The sequence below is a fragment of the Carcharodon carcharias genome, chromosome 14 (assembly GCF_017639515.1).
Source record: "Carcharodon carcharias isolate sCarCar2 chromosome 14, sCarCar2.pri, whole genome shotgun sequence".
NCBI lineage: Eukaryota > Metazoa > Chordata > Chondrichthyes > Lamniformes > Lamnidae > Carcharodon > Carcharodon carcharias.
The window spans coordinates 118886690-118903546 of record NC_054480.1 but is presented as its reverse complement, the minus strand read 5'-3'; the positions used below and the strand labels follow the sequence as shown (position 1 = coordinate 118903546).

The following is a 16857-nucleotide window of genomic DNA, read 5'->3' as shown; positions in this document are numbered from 1 at the left end:
CACATCCATTGCACTTCCCTCATCAACGCTACTAGTTACCTCCTCAGAAAATGCAATCCAGTTAGTCAGACGTGACCTTCCCTTTACAAATTGGTGCTGACTTTCCTTGATTGATCTCAGCCTTTCCAACTGAAATTCTTCCAGACCAAACAACACTTCATTCTCTTGGTAATATTAAGCTTGGACAATATACATATCAAGAGATTCATCTAACAACCATTGTTTTTATATGTATCTGCTTCCACATTGAGCTGCAGTTCATAGAGTCACAGAAGAGAGAACATTTGCAGGACTACAAAGGAAAGGCAGGAGAGTGGAACTTGGTGGGTTGCTCTTGTAGAGACATGATGGGCCGAATGGTGTCTTTCTATGCTGTAACCATTCTATGACTCTAAATGATTAATGATATCTGAAATGGAATTCCTGTGACATATCATAATCAGATGAGACTGTAAACAGTGGGCAAACAAAATAGGCCAGCCTGATGTTGAACATCCTATTCAAAGTCAATGGATGTCTGCAGACAGAGGATGCGTGCCTTCCAACCTACTCACTCTGATAAAAATAGACAATGCTGCAAATATTCAGCAGGTCTGGCAGCATCATTGCAGCAAGACAAAAAGAGTTAACTTTTATGGTCAATGGCCTTTCATCATGTTATTCTCTTCACAGATGCACCAGAACTGCCATATGCAGCATTTACTGTTATTACTTCCGATTTCCAGCATTTGGAGCGCATTGCTTGTATGGGCAGAGTGACCTGTCCAACAATAACTCCCTAAAACAGAATGAGTTACAGACCAAACCAGGCTCACCATGCTGACGCGCATGCGCACTGCTGTCTGGCAAGGACAACCGAATTGTTCCCATTCCTTTACCGTCCATCACTCATGAAGCCGCCACTGCCCGGTGACGAATTTACAAACAAGCACCTCCCCAAGGATAATCCCTGAACTCCCGCACCATCACCATCACCAAGCCAACATTCTGCAGGCAGCGCATGCGCATCCGAGGGGAATGTCCATCAAGGACAGTTAGCCCCGCCTTTCCACCTACCTCCAACGATTAGCATCAAGTGCGCACGCGTATTCAGGAGACTATCCAACGACAGTTGGCCCCGCCCACACCCCCCCCCCCCCCCCCCCAGCGAACAGCATCAAATGCGCACGCGTAATGTTCACCAATACCCTAAAGTGGCGCGGCCAGAATAAGCCGCATGCGCATAGTTACCTTCCGTTCGCGAAGGATTGTGGGGACGCGGAGAATCCTAAAATGGCGGATCTGGCAAACGAAGGTAAGCAAGTGAAAACGGCAACGGACTAGTAGGACGCGGCAGCAGCGAGGCGGGAGTTCAGCTTCTTAATCCAGGATGTGTACAGTGGCGGTGTCGGTGTCTGCCTCATGCTCAATCCAGTGTCGCTCTTCACTGAATGGCTAGAGAAGGGGGAGGAACGGGGCGCACACACCCACAACAAAACACCGGCTAACCAGGCCTCAGTGAGCTACCAGAGCGCCAAACAAATCAATAACAACAAAAACAGATGGGAATATTCGGTTGGATAGATACAAGAGGGAGGAATAGGATATAAAAAAGAGAGAATAAGTCTGTTGGACGTAAAGAGTGAGGAACGGAAAGAGACTGGACCACCTTAAAACTGAAAACGAGAAAGGGACGTGTTCGAGAGGGAGATATAGGAAATGAAGGGTTAGGTAGAAAGGACTGAAAGTGATGGGGAGAAAAAAGGATGGAAGAGAGAAAGCGATCAGGGCGGAGGGGAGAGAACAACCAGGGAAACGTGGAGGGAGGAAGAGCAGCGTGGAGGGGGAGGATTAAGGGGGAGAATGAGGGTAGGAGCTCCTGATCAGGGTGGGGGGTGGAGGAGAGGGTGTGATCAGAATGAAGGTCGTGAGAGATGAGGTGGAATTGGACTGAGGGGACTGTGTGATCAGGATGTAGATGGGATGGTGTGAATATGGGTGAAGTGAGGGGAATGGGTGCTCAGGATAGAGGGCAGTAGAGATTGGGGAGTGGGCAAGAACAGGCTGGAGGAACAGGGGAAAATCAGGGTGGAGGGGAATGAAACATAAGGGTGGGGGTGATCAGGGTGAAACAGAATGTATGATGGGTAGAGGGCAGAGAAGAGTGGATGTAGGTGCAGTAAAGAGACTTAGCGGCAGTTAGAGTGGCATATTAAAAAGGCACAGAGAATATGAAAGGGCTGGTGAGTTTTATAGTGCAGAAATCATAGGATGTTTAGTTTCTTGTGCTTGTTCTACAGATTACAGTATGTTTCAACTCCATTTACCAGCCTTTTTTGCATGTCCCTTGAATTCCTATCAACAAAATTCTGTTGATCTCAACTGTGAACATTTCAATGACTCAACCTAGGATTTTGCAAAAGATAGTTCCATGTTTTCTCAATACCCATTGTATTCGAGGGGGATAAAATGCTAGCTAAATTCACTCCAAAGTGACCTAATTCTAATTTTGAGGTTATTATCTTGTATTCGGAATTCCCCTACTGGAGGAAATAATTTCTCTGTACCTATCATATTAGGTCTTACTCATTTTAAAGACCTTTTTCAGATCACTCTTCAACCTACTAAATGAAACCAATATGCAACCTGTCTTCATAATTTAATCATTTTTTCCCAATAACATCATAAATGAGCATTGGGAAGCCATTAGAGAGGAGATTTTGTCTCCTCTCCACCAGAACTTTCTCAAAGGGGAGAGGAAGGACATCCAAAGCTAACGGACCCTGGATGACTAAAGAGAAGAGATTGAGGTGAAGTGGGAAAAGGAGGCTGATCATAAATATCAGCTTCATAATTGAGTAGAGATCCAAACCAAAAGGCATGGGGGAACTTAAAAAAAAAAAAATCAGGAGAGCTGGTTGGAGTCACATCTAGAACAAAAGAAAATGATAGTGGTCATTGGAGGCCTTTATCTCAGCCTGAGGACCTCGCTGCAGAAATTCCTCATGTTGGTGCCTTGGCCCCAACCATCTGCAGCTGCTTCATCAATGACCTTTCTTCCATCATAAGGTCAGAAGTAGGGATGTTTGTTGATGATTACACAGCGTTCTGTATCGTTTGCAACTCCAGATACTGAAGCAGTCCGCATCCATATGTGGCAACATCCGGACAATATTCAGGCTTGGGTTGATAAATGGAAAATAATTTAAGTGCCAGGCAATGACCATCTCCCTTTGACATTCAATGGCACTACAATGCATAAGTCAGGAGTGTCATGGAATACTCTCCACTTGCCTGAATGAGTGCAGCTCCAGCAACATTCAAGAAACTTGACATCCAGGACAAAGCAGCCCGCTGATTGGTACCCCCTCCACCACCGATGGACAGTGGCAGCAGCATGTACCAAATACAGGACGCTCTGCAACAACTCGTCAAGCCCCCTTCGACAGCACCTTCCACACCTGTGACCTCTACCACCTAGATAAACAAGGACAGCAAATGTGGCAACATCATCACCTGCAAGTTCGCTTCCAAGTCACACACCGTCCTGACTTGGAACTATTTTGTCGTTTCTTTACCACTGGGGCAAAAACGTGGAACTCTCTTCCTGATAATACTGTGGATTCCCTTACACTTGGTGACTGCAGTGATTCAAGAAAGCAGCTCATCACCTCCACCTCATGGGCAATAAGGGATGGGCAACAAGTGCTGGCCTGGGTAACAAGTGCTGGCTTTGTCAGCGATGCTCATATACCCATGGAAGATAGTGTATGAGAATAAATTAACAGGTAACATAAAAGAGAGCCCAAAAGTCTTTTATATATTTACAATAGTAAAGGGATAGCCAAAGTTGGTGCCAATGAGGGAACAAAAAGGCGATTTCCTTCTGGAGGTAAAGTAAAGATGGAGATTGTAGAGGCTCTGGCCACAATCATCCAATTCTGCCTGGATATGGGGGTAATGCTGGATGAATGGAGAATTGCAAATGTTACACCCCTGTTCAAAAAAGGCGGAAGGGATAAACCCGGCATCTACTAGCTAGTCAGCCTAATGATGGTGGTGAGGCAACCTTTAGCGACAATAATCTGGAATGAAGTTAATTGGCACGTGGAAAAATATGTGCTAATAAATGTAAGGCAGCACAGAGTTGTTAAAGAAAAATCTTTTTGATTAACTTGATTCAGTTCTTCAGTTAATGGAGACAGCTGAAAGAATCCTAGAATCGAATCACAATGATACTGTACAGAAGGCAGTCATTTAGACCATCATGCCTCTGCTGGGCCTTTCACAGAACTATTCAGTTAATCCTGCTCCCCTTCTCTTTCTCCATTGCCCTCCAAATTTTATTTGTTCAAGTATTTACTCAATTCTCTTTTGAATGTTACTGTTCAATCTTCTTCTACAAGCTAATCAGGCAGTCCATTCCAGGTCTCAACAACTCTGCATTTAAAAAAAAAGCTTTCACCATGTAGCCTCTGGTTTTTGTGCCAAACACCTTAAATTTGTGTTCTGTGGTAACTGACCCTTCTGCTCCTGCAAGCAGTTCCTCCTTTTATTTATTTTAAACTATTCATGATTCTGAACACCAATCAAATCTCTTCTTAATGTTTTCAGCTTTAAGGTGAACATTTATATAGCTGAGAGTTGAGCAGTTGAGGATATGGGAGCATAGCCTTAATATTAGAATGAGAACTCGTAGTGTGTGCATTGACAGTGGCAAAAGAAGTTGGTAAGACTGTTAAAAAGGTATAGGGCATCTTTTGCTTTATTAACAGATGCATAGGAGATTAAATTGGTCTACACCAGCAGTGTGAAACAGGCTTGTTGTGAATTGCGAGCTGATTCTACACTGCACCCTATCAGCTTTCCACTGAAGTTCATAAAACGATAGCTCAGTCTCTTTTTGGTGACTCGTTTCCTAGTCTCACTTGGTTTTACTTGCTTTGAAATGAAAAGACTTGGTAGAATTTTCCAAGTCAATGGAAAGTAAAAAGTAACGCTGTGAAATATTGGCTGCTGATTTGCTACCAGGCTATTTTGCTGGCGTATACCAATTTCACCCTCCTAGAGTACAAGAACAGAGAGGTTATACTAAACACTGGTGGAGCCCCAGCTGGAGTATTGTGTCCAATTCTGGGCACTATATTTTGCGAAGATTATCAAAACCCTGGAGAGGGTGCTGAGGAAATTTGCTGCAATTGTGTTAGGGGAATGAAGGAATTCAATTACGTGGAGGAGCTAGAAAAACCGGGACTGTTCTCCTTGGAGAAGAGAAGGTTTAGAAGAGATTTGATAGAGGCATTCAAAGTCACAAGGGTTTTTTTTATTGAATAAATGAGGGTAAGCTGTTTCCAGTAGTAGGAGAGTCAGTAACCAGAGGACACAAATTTAAGCATTAGGAAAACATAATAGGCGACATGAAGAAATAGGTTTTTTGCACAGTGAGTTGTTATGATCAAACACAGTCATGATTGGCTGAATGGCCTCCTTCTGTGCTTTGTCATTCCACGGTGACACTGTACTCTATTTTGACAAGGCCAATTAATCTTTTCCTGAGGTACCCAAAACTGAACAGAGACCTCCAGATGTGGCCTGACCGAGGTTCTGTACAACTTGAGCACCATTGCCTCACTTGTTTTCCAATACCCTTAAAAAGGCCAATATTCCATAAATGTTTTGAATGCAGGTGTGTTAGTTACAGTATGTGCAAAAAGTGTGTGTGTAAACATGTGCATGAGGGTTGTGCGCATTATGCATTGTGTGAAAGATGAAGAGAGCCTGAAGGATTGTGTGTGCCATAGCACGCGTGTCTGTGAAAATGAGAGTGGAGTGTGGGAAAGAAACTGAGATGATGAGTGGATTTTTTGAGAGAGACTGAGATGAGTGTGAGTGAGTGCCAGACTGATGTGTATCTGAGTATAATAGTGTTTGTGAGGAGCAGTGTGAAGAAGATGGAATACTTGAATGCAGAGCTTCTATTATGAGTGTGTGTGCAATAAATAATATGTAAAAAAGCATGATGAACATTCAGATAAGAACACATGAGGAAATTGTGAGAGTATCAGCAGGTGTATGTACAGTGAGAATACATATGAGGGAATTGAGAGTTCGTGCAAGCTCTTGAGATGGTTTATATCTTTGAGCAGTTCGTGTGTGCGCGCACAAAAGCAGTTGTGTGTGTTAGTGAGTGATAGAGGCACATTCAGGAGGTTGGAGGATGTAGGGGAATGCATCCAAGGGGAATGGGTGAGTGAGAATAAAGGGAATATTTTTGTGTGAGACTGGGCATACCTGAACAGGGAGTGTTTGTGTGGCTCTGGCACTACATGTTTGTGTGAGTGTAAGAAAAGTGTGAATGAAAGTGATGAGAGCATGTGTGAAAGAGCGGTGTGGATGAGAGACCCCCACACAGGATGGGAATGTGTGAGTGCATGTCATGGGGATGTGTAGGAAATAGTGTGACTGCGGTGGAGCAGTCATACATGAGAAGTATTTTTGTGACTCGTGAGAGAGAGAGCATGAAGGAAGGGTGTACCTGACTCTGTGTGCCAAGAGTGTGTATGAGAGATTGACTATTTACACATGAAAGTAAGAAACTGTACAAGGGAAATGTATATGAAAATGAGTGAGCGTGAGCGTGAAGGAGGATGCATATCTGATAGAGCATGAGATTTGTGTGTCCTTAACTGAGACCATATGTATGCGAGGGTGGTGTAGCTTATGGGGCTGTGCTCTTTGAGTGGGTAGTGTGAACTGTGTGTGAGGAGCATTTTTATGGGTTGAGTGACTGGACCTGAGGGGAGTCCGAGAGTGAGGATGTGAGAATAATACATTTGAAGTGTGTGAGAGAGCACATAGGCAGAGTGTTTGGAATAGTATATGGGAATGCATAGAGTGTAAGGGTGAGTGGAAAGTGTATGTGAGAGATTGAGGCGGCTGGGGTGTGTGAGGGAAGGGAGTACAGATGTGTGTCAGAGAGCTTGAGTGCAAATGAGTGTGCCAGACTGAATATTTCTGTAGTTTTCATCTTGTTGGAGAAAAGCAGTTGTGATTAAAATGTGCATACTAATTTATTGTTTGTTCTTTGTTCACAGAGAAACCTGCCATTGCTCCACCTGTTTTTGTATTTCAAAAAAACGAGAAAGGACAGAAGGTAAGGATTTTACCCCAGTATTTGTTTCACAATATTACGTTTTGTGAAATAGCATTGTTCCGAGTTTGAATTATACTTTAGTTGTCTTCTAAGAATTTTAAAGTTGAAAACAGTTTGCTCAGAAAATATCCCATCTCAACATATAGCAATCTAGATCTCATTTTAAAGGTGCCAATTAAGCCCAAATTAACTCACATTTCTGAAGCCTGTTTCAGACATCGACTATCTAGTGTAGTGTATTTTTTTCTTAATCTCTAACCTTGCTTGATACTTGTGAATTTTGTATTTTTTTAAATTACCACCTGTATTGGTACTGGTTGAAGATGCGAGACTTGAAGGAGTGGCGATGTAGTGTGTGTTTTAAGGTAGTAATGCATCAAGAAGGTTCAGGGGACTGGATGGTTTACCAGAGTGATTTAAATCTTGAGGTGTTGAAAATTCATGAAACAAACATCCACCTCTAAATGTCCTTGTGAGTGGTAGCGGACAGTAAATTCTGGTTGAATTGCAATTTGAACTCATGAAATCAGATATATATATGTTTTGCAAAAACGTGTTGTTAATGAGATAGCGATGTATCAAGAGATTCAAATGGCTTTATAAGTAGTAAGATTAAATGTTATCAAAAACCTGGACTGATATTAAAATGGCTTTCAAGTTAGTATTGTTTAAAACATCTATAGGAGTTACACCAAGTTGAGGAATGAGAAAATCACTTTAATGTGGCCCCTTTTTAAAAATAGAAATAGTGAACTTATGTACTCTCCCAATATGCGACATCATCATTGGGATGTGGATCACTTGCCTATTTTGGATGCCTGTGATAGCTTTAGGGTAAGATTTAGACTGTCTCAAATTCATTTCAGAAAGCAAGCAGACTTTAATATTGTCAGTCTCCAGTGCATAAAGTCCCAGAGTCAGTGGCCACTTCATTAATCTATTTTGCTATCATGTCCTCTAGAAAGTAACCTTGTTAAAAAGTTAGACATGACGTTGTCCTGAACATAGCTATTTATAAAATGGCCTGACTAATTTATTCCTTCTCTGGTGTTGTCAAACCTACTACCTTTTTATTTCTGGAGAGAGGCAAAGGAAAGGGGAAAGTACATGAGCAGGAAATGGGACAGAATGAGCGCATAAGAGAGAGAGAGAGAACAATGCATTATATGGGCTCAGCTTTCACACTTGTTTGCCAGTGACACCCAGCTCCATCTCTCCATCAGTTCCATGGACTACTGTAGGAATGCCTATCTGACATCTAGTCTTGGATGAGTCACAACTTTTATCAGGTCAACATTGAGAACACTGAAACCATTGACTTCAACATCTGCCACAAATGTTCGTATTGATAGCATTTTTTTCTGGCCACTGTCTTGGGCTGAAAGACACCTTTCATAATCTTGATGTCCTGAATAACCTTGTTAAGTTTATTCATGAAGATGATTTACTTTCACCCCTGCAATATTGTCTATTTTAGCCTATTTTTTGATGTCTGTGCTGGTCTCCTTGCCTCTATTCTTCATAAATTTCCTATCTCCTATTCCACTACAATAAATTCTCCTCTCCCGTTGCTTATCTTTGCAGAGATCCCTACATTAGATGCCTGCCCCCCAAGGTGTTCAATTTAATATTATTGTCCTTGCCTTCAAATTTCTCCATGCCCTTGCCTGCCTCATCAATGAAATCTCATTCCAGCCATGAATTCTCTTCCCCCTTGCACCTCAGAATTTCTGTTGCTTTAACTTTTGCGTTTTGTGGACCATCTCATTCCTTTGTCCAACCGCTGGAAGCAGAACTATCATCCACATGTGTCCTATTCTCTGGAAGTCCCTATTAAAACCTGCACGCCACTCCTCCTTCCCAAGATTTCTATCTTTGACCAAGCTTTCAGTTAAGCCTCTTAATCTTCCCCTTTCTGGGTGTGGCATTAAATTTCCTATGCCTATCTGAAGCACCATGGCATGTTTGTTTTACATTAAAGTGTTATATAAATACAAGTTGTTGCAGAAGGGATACATCAGGAGAGTTAACGTGTGATAGCAAAAGAGTGTTTATGAGAAGGAGGGTTGCGAATGTAAAATAAAGGAGAGGATGCAGGAGAGGAGAATTCAAAAATGTGATGGGAATGAAGTGGGTGGGGTAAGAGGAGGATTGTGGACAAGGGGTAGAGGGAGTTCCTGAGAGATGCAGGTATAGAAAAGCTGGATAGAAATGCTTCAGGTGAGAATGTGTGCACAAGCGGAGAGCTAAAGAGAATTTACACCAGATCAAGAGCAAATATGGTAAGTACAGGCTGTTGGAAAGTCCAAGAATGAGGGACAAGAGTAAATGTAAAAGCGATAGTGTTTGGCGAGTGGAAGGGATGAGGAGAAGGTTATTGTGTATATTGTGAGGATAAGAGAGAAGAAGGAAAAGAATGATTTTGGAAGAGAGAGTACATGAGGAGGAAGTCTTTTGGGTGGATAAAATGTTATGTATGGTTTGGGGATGGTTGGTGGTGATGGAGAGAGGATAGAGGACAGCATAGGGGAAGGTAGAGAATATTATAAATCTGCAGTGATGCAAGAGGTGCTGAATGCTAGTTTCATTTCTTCTTGAGAAATTAAGAAATTGTTGCATGGAAAATCACAGTTGGATCACACCTCATTGTGTGGCATTGCATGACAGCATCATTATATTGTGTTGCTCAAATGCACGTGTTAGTGTGCTTATTTTACTTTGGTGCTAAAACTTCAATCACGCTCAACTGTGCACCAGCATGTCCCCAACCCCTCAATACCATGGTCCTGCAGTAAGATGGGGATCAGCAACTGAACCACACCCTCTACTTCACATGCACATTGTAACAAAAAGGACCAGAGCTGACTTTTGAGCAAAAAAATGAATAGATCTTTTGTGCTGTGGAGAAGCAGAGCCAATCATTGTTTTTAAAAAGTTTAAATTGATGAAATGCAAGCTAATCTGTTAACCTTACACAGTTGCCTTGCATGGTTTAAAAAAATGACTGCAATAAAAACGAAATGCTGGAAATACTCAGCAGCTCTAGCCACATCTGTGAAGAGTGAAAGAGACATATTCGATTGAAAATGTTAACTCTGTTTCTCTTTCCACAGATGCTTCTAGACCTGCTGAGTATTTCCAGCACTTTCTGTTTTAACTTCAGATTTCCAGCAACTGCAGTATTTTGCTTTTAAGATGACACAGCAAGTCTGGCTGAGGAGATGAAAAGCTGTTCTTTGGCATCACCCAGTGCCCAGAGCCTGCAACTGCATGCAGTTTCAAAACATTATTTTGAGTATCACAGGCTTTTATGACAGCCAAAACAGGCTGTTAGACTAGGAACATTCCATTGTAGCTGGTATATGCCAAAGTAACAAAGTTTGTGTAATCTGTCCTCTCATTTTAATCCTTGGAGTCCAAGTGTAACAGCTTTGTGGAATTTCCTGTTTTGCCACACTTCTTACTTTTTCAGTTACGATTTTGTCACACTTAATTGTTTTTAAACTGTAAGAATTGCAGCTATACCTAACCATTACTTAACTTTTTCTTCTTCCCTTAGGCATTAAGTAAATTTGTTTTTTTATTAAGAATCACAAAGGGACTTTTAAACTGCAGGGTGGGATTCCCTTAAAGGGAGGTGCTGATTTTCGCAAGGGATGTTCTCGGGTGAATGTAAAAGATCCAAAGGCACTGTTACGAAGTGGAGTGATGGAATTATTTGGTGTCTTGGCCAATATTTATCAGTCAGTCTACTTAACAAGGATAGATTATCTGGTCATTTGCTGTTTCTGGGAGTTGACCAGATCAGAAGTGGAACTGTTGCTAATTGCACAGTGTTCAGCTCCATTTCCTCAGAACATGTAGCAGTCCATGCCCACCTGCAACAAGACCTGGACCACAGGCTTGGACTCAAGTAACAAGTAACGTTTGTGCCAAATAAGTAAGCAATGACGATCCCAAACAAGAGAGAGTTCAACTACTTCCCCATAACCTTCAAAGGCTTACCATCAAGGAGACCCTCGCCATGTAAATCGAGAAACTCAACTTGACCAGCCACATACATGCTGTGACTAGCAGAACTGCTCAGAGGCTAAGAATTCTGTGTATTCTGAGCTTGGCATCCACAATATGATACTAAAGGCACCAGAACCTCATCCCCATTACTGACACGAGCTCCTCTCTGTCTTCTTGAAACCCAAAACCTACTTGCTGGCAATCTGAGACTGCCCAGCCCACAGGACCCCATTTCTTTCTAGTCCCTACTCCATACTCCAGAAAATTTTGCACCCAGTGGTTCAAAATTCACTGCTCCTTCCCACACCATTTTGTAGGCGCCTGGACCCTTTGCATCCAGTATTGATAGAAATTGGTATTCCTCTTTTATTCGGGCCTGCAACTTCTCTGAAAATTTAGAAGGTGGCCATGTTCTTAAACACCAAGAACCAATTCCCCACGCTTTGAGATTCAAGACCAACCCACCCCGCCCCAATGCTTTTTAAACCTGACACATATTCCTCTCTCCACCCTGGTTCTGACAGACCATGAGACTCTTTCACCATATACTTTGTGTTGTTAATCCCTGAAATCTTAGTGCCCCCCACTGGAGTATTGTGATCCATTAAGAGTCTGTTTCAATTCTGCTAAATTCTGATAGTATGCCAGTGCTACTCCACACATTCAGTTGTGCATTATTATTTAGCCATGCAACCACCCCCATTCTGCTGTTATTATTAACTGCCTGAGATTTTGCTGGGCATTCTGGGCTTTAAAAATATAATGAGTATGAATTTTACAGGCAGATTTACATAATACATGGAAAATTTGACAATTGAGGGATTTGGTTCAGAAGCAGTGCAGACTTCAGTGGCGTAGAACTAACACCGAGTGTAACACCATTTCCAACAGATGGTTCACATCCCAAGAGCTAACCTATTGCTGTTGTTTAATTTGCATTTAGTCAGTTAACTATTTGGTGACTAAACTATTAAGCTTTCATTTCAGAGTTTGTAACTGAACATTCACTAAAAAGAAACCAATTCATTCCACTGTCTCTCAAAAAGTTCCCATTTAGGAAAAATGACCAGTTTCTTTGAGCAGTCATAATTGTTCCCTATCCATCCTGTCACTTAGGCTTAAAATTGTTTCTAACCTAATTTCAACGAGAGTCGTTGAAAAACCAATAAAGCCACATGTTCGGTCTTCCAGTACAGAAAGCACTTTTCATCAAACAACATTTAGCCCCTCAAATCTGTTCTACTGTTCGATGATCACGGTTGATCTGTGACCTAATCTATATACCTGCCTCTGCCCCATACCCCCTAACAGCTTTGGTTAATATAAATCTATTAATCTCAGATTTACAATTGACCTTGCACCAACTGCTGTTTGCTGAAAGAGAATTCCAAACTTCTGCCACCTTTTGCATGTTTCTTCACTTCAGTCCTGAAAGGCCTGACTCTAATTTTTAGACTACATCCTGGACCTGGTCTCCCCAACCAATGGAAATAGTTTATCTCATCTATCAACACCCCTTAACATCTTGAAAACCACAATCAACTTAACTCTTAACTTTCTAAATTCCAGGCAATGCAACTTTGTGCAATCTCTCCTTGTAATTTAACCCTTGGAGTCCAGGTATCATCTGGTAAATCTGTGCTGCACTCTCTCCTAGACCAATATATCCACCATAAGGTGTGGTGATTAGAATTGCTCACAGACTTCCAGGTGTGTTTAACCAGGACTTTGAATAGCTGAAGCATAACTTCTATCCATTTGTATTCTAGTCCTTTGAGTATAAAGGCTTGCATTCCATTAACCTTTATGTCTTTATGAATATTTTCTATACTTGAACAAGACATTTTAATGATCCATGTACATGAAGCACCCCCCGTACCCCCTCCATGTATTCCATGGCTTTTTGGATCTTGGACCGCCACTGTTTTTAGCTTTTACTATCTAGAAAGTGGATTACCTCACATTTGCCTACATTGAATTCTGTTTTCCACAGTTTTGCCTATAACCTATTAATATTTTTCTGTAGTTTTATGCTTCCATCTACATTGCTTAGAGTGCTGGCTATCTTTGTGTCATTGGCAAACTTGGATAGGTGACTTTCTATCCTGTCATCTAAGTTCTTGTTGAATACAGTTAATAGTTTAGGCCCACCACACCGATGCTGAACACCACTAATCATATCCTGCCAATTAGAGTATCTGCCCATTATTCCTTCTCTCTGTTTCCGACACTCGGCCAGTTTCCTAAGCAGGTAAAATAATTTGACTTAAATTCCATGAATTTATCTATCAGCCTCTCATGAGAGACTTTAGTGGATGCTTTCTGGAAGTCTATAGACATAGACATTCCCTTGCCCACTACTTAAATCACCTCTTCAAAAAACTTAACCAGATTCATCAAGTATGACCCATCCTTTACAAATTTATGCTGCCTCTCTCTGTTAAGCTGAAAGTGTATTTTTATTTGTTCATGGAATGTGGGTGTTTCTGGTGATGCCAGCATTTATCACCTATTCCTAATTGCTCTTGGGAAGGTGGTGGTGAGCCACTTTCTTGCACTGTGGATACGCCCACATTGCTGTGAAGTTAGGCGTTCTGGTATTTTGACCTGGTCATGATGAAGGATTGGCAATATAATTCCAAGTCAGGGTGATGTATGAGTTGGAGGGACACATGCAGGCGGTGGTTTTCCCATACGTTAGCTGCCCTTGTTTTTCAAGGTGGTAGAGGTTGAGAGTTTGGAAGGTGTTTTTGAAGAAGCCTTGGTGAGTTAGTTTCTGTAACGTATATTGTGGATGGTACACACAATGCAGATGGTACATTGGGGGTGGAGAGAGTAAATGCTTAAAGTGGTGGGTGCCAATCAAGATGGTTGCTTTGTCCTGGATGGTGTCAAGCTTCTTGAATGTTATTGGAGCTGCACTCATGCATGCAAGTGGAGAGTATTCCATCACACTCTTAGCATGTAGGTACTGGAAAGGTTTTGGGGAGTTCGAGGCGAGTTACTCAACACAGAATGCCCAGCCTCTGAACTGCTTTTGTAGCCCCAGTATATGTATGTGACTGGTCCAGTTGGCTTATGTTCAGTGGTGATCCCAGGATGTTGAAGGTGGGGTTTTCCATTGAATATCAAGGGGAGGTAGTTTGACTCTTTCTAGTTGGAAATGATCATTACCATGTGTAGCACGAATATTACTTGTCACATATCAGTTGAATATTGTCCAGGTGTTGCTGCTTGAGGGCACAGACTACTTCATTTTCTGAGGTGTTGCGAATGATACTAAACATTGTGCAGCCATCAATGTACCCTACCCCGATTCAATATTAGTTTCTTTGGGATGTCTGCTATGCTGTCTTCTTTGGGATGTCTGCTATGCTGTCCTCTTCCTCCTATAAATACCGACATAAATTCAATGTGTCCGCCATTTCTTTATTTTCATTGACAAAATCGCTGTCGTCGGTTTTCAAGGGGCCCGCATTAACCCTGATCACTCCTTTTTCCTAAAATGAGTTGTGTGTTGATTTTTCTCATACCTCCCCTTTTATTGTTCTATCTGTTTGTATCATGTTTTGTTGTTCTTTGTATCTCTTCCAGTTGTGAGGGTCTGTGGATTTTTTTTGCTTTATTGTATGTTTTTTCATTTAGTTTTATGTTGGTCTGTTGTCTTTTTAGTTGTCAATGGCTGTATTTTTATTGAAAGTGGAGCTTTTGCCCCTTAGAGGTACTAATTGGTTCTGTGTCACAATAAGTTTTTTGATCACCTTCACTGATGATCTGTCAATGTTCTAACTAGTGGCCAGTTTACTGTGGACAGTCTCTGTTTTATTGCATTGAAGCCAGTCTTGCCTAAGTATAGAATCTTGGCAGCTGTTTTGTGTTTCTCCCTTTCAAACACTATGAACTCTCATCATATTATGATTGCTAATGGATAAATGTTCTCACACTGTTAGGCTATTAATTAAATCTGATTTATTACTTGTTACTAAATCTGATCAAGCTGCCCCTTGGTGATTCCAGGATGTTTTGTTGCAGAAAGCTATCCTGAACTCACTCAATAATTTCACTAATTTTCTGACATGAGCTAGCCTGTTTATCTCAATCTATATGAAAGTTAAAATCTTCCATTGAAACCACATCGCCTTTGCTACATTCTTATCTAACCTTTGCCATTATATGATCTATCTCTTCATAGCTGCTTCCAGGGGCCTATATACAACTCCGACTAAAAAGAAAGATTTACGTTTGTATAGCGCCTTTCCTGACCATAGCACCTTCCAAAGTGCTTTACAGCCAATTAAGTACTTTTGACATTAGCTATTGTTGTAATATAGCAAATGCAACAGCCAATTTTCACGCAGCAAGCTCCCACAAACAGGATGGTGATACCAGGTAATCAATTTTAGTGATGTTGGTTGAGGGTTAAATATTGACCAGGATGTCAGGAATAAGTAGTGCCATTGGGATCTTTAAATACATCTGAAAGGCAGATAGGGATTCTCTAACATCTCATCCAGAATGGGGCATGTCCAACAATGCAGCACTCTCTCAGTACTGCGTTGAAGTATTAACCTTGATTTTTGTGTTCAAGTCCTGAAGTGGGACTTGAAGCCACAAACTCCTGACTCAATTCCAACTATAAAGTCTCCGGGGTCTTGGACTTGCTTTGTTTTCTTAAAACTTGAGTCCCTAAGCTTGGCTTTGAGTTGCAGTGTTTTGCCTCTGTGCATTTTTGAATTGACCCCATTTGTTGTTTCTTTCCTGCCCCTTCATATTGCTTTTTGCTGGGTGATTTGGGTGCATGTGTAATAAAAATTTTTAAAAATCAATGGAAATAAAGAAAAGGCAATAACCTTAAAAGGTGGTGGAGTGGGGAATTGTAGCCAGAAAAGAAAGGCAGGGTGAAAGCAAGTGATTAATTGTGTTGGCCCTCCCTGCCCCCATTGTTCATAATCTCAATCTTTTTAGAAGACGCATCCTTCAGCAATGTAATAAGAGATGATTATAAATTAATAGTCAACTCCCAAAGTCTGTCTTTAAGTTGAAACCCCTTTGCATCTTGAGAAATTTGCATTGATGGCTCTCCTGTTGAAGGCAAATTTCTAAACAGTGCACTTTCCCTATTACATAATTTTTCCTCTTCAACTATCAAATTGCTGCTGTGCTGCATGTATTTTTACAGTCTAAAAATGTCACTTTGTTTATTATTATTGCAGTAACCTATATATCTAGAATGTAATGAAATTCTAACTTTGCTGTGCATTCGATTGTACTTCATTTAACCATATTTATACTCTAAACTGCCTCTAAATTTGTTATGCAATTACTTCCTTGAGTCAGTGGTGTATCTCCTACAAGACCTACATCTCCCTCAGCTTATGTTGAAGAAAAGCTCATGTGTTGTAATAAATTTGCTTTTCTGCTTCTCTAATTGTAGCAGTCCCATGCCACACTCATAGAGTACTCCATTCCAAATTGTCAATTGACTTTCACACCTGCTGTTGCGTATAAAATCCAGCTTTACTGCTGACTGGTATTTCAAAGCACAGCCAGAATTGCAGCCTGGAGCCATTTTCTGAGTTTTATAATAAAAATGCCGTTGCATTTTCTGCCCTTGATGTCCTCCCCTCTACTCAGTCTATGTCTTGGCTTGTGTTTCCTGGAAGACCTCTGGTCAGACTCTCTCCCCTTACCTGAGGCTGATCTGCTTCTCA

At 41.4% G+C, this 16857-nt stretch overlaps 1 protein-coding gene across 4 annotated transcripts in view; it reads left to right on the top strand.

Moving 5' to 3' along the window:
- The first annotated feature begins 1207 nt into the window (after positions 1-1207).
- LOC121287198 (ran-binding protein 3-like) overlaps positions 1208-16857 on the top strand; it is a 110735-nt gene continuing 95085 nt past the window's right edge. For 3 of the 4 annotated variants that reach the window (XM_041204847.1, XM_041204849.1, XM_041204846.1), the window contains exons 1-2: positions 1208-1294; positions 7074-7132. In XM_041204847.1, the coding sequence (XP_041060781.1) occupies positions 1273-1294; positions 7074-7132 (81 nt within the window). In that variant the 5' untranslated portion in view covers positions 1208-1272. Of the gene's footprint in view, positions 1295-7073; positions 7133-8355; positions 8471-16857 lie in introns of those variants that run through there. The other variant, XM_041204848.1, reaches the window with a different exon arrangement.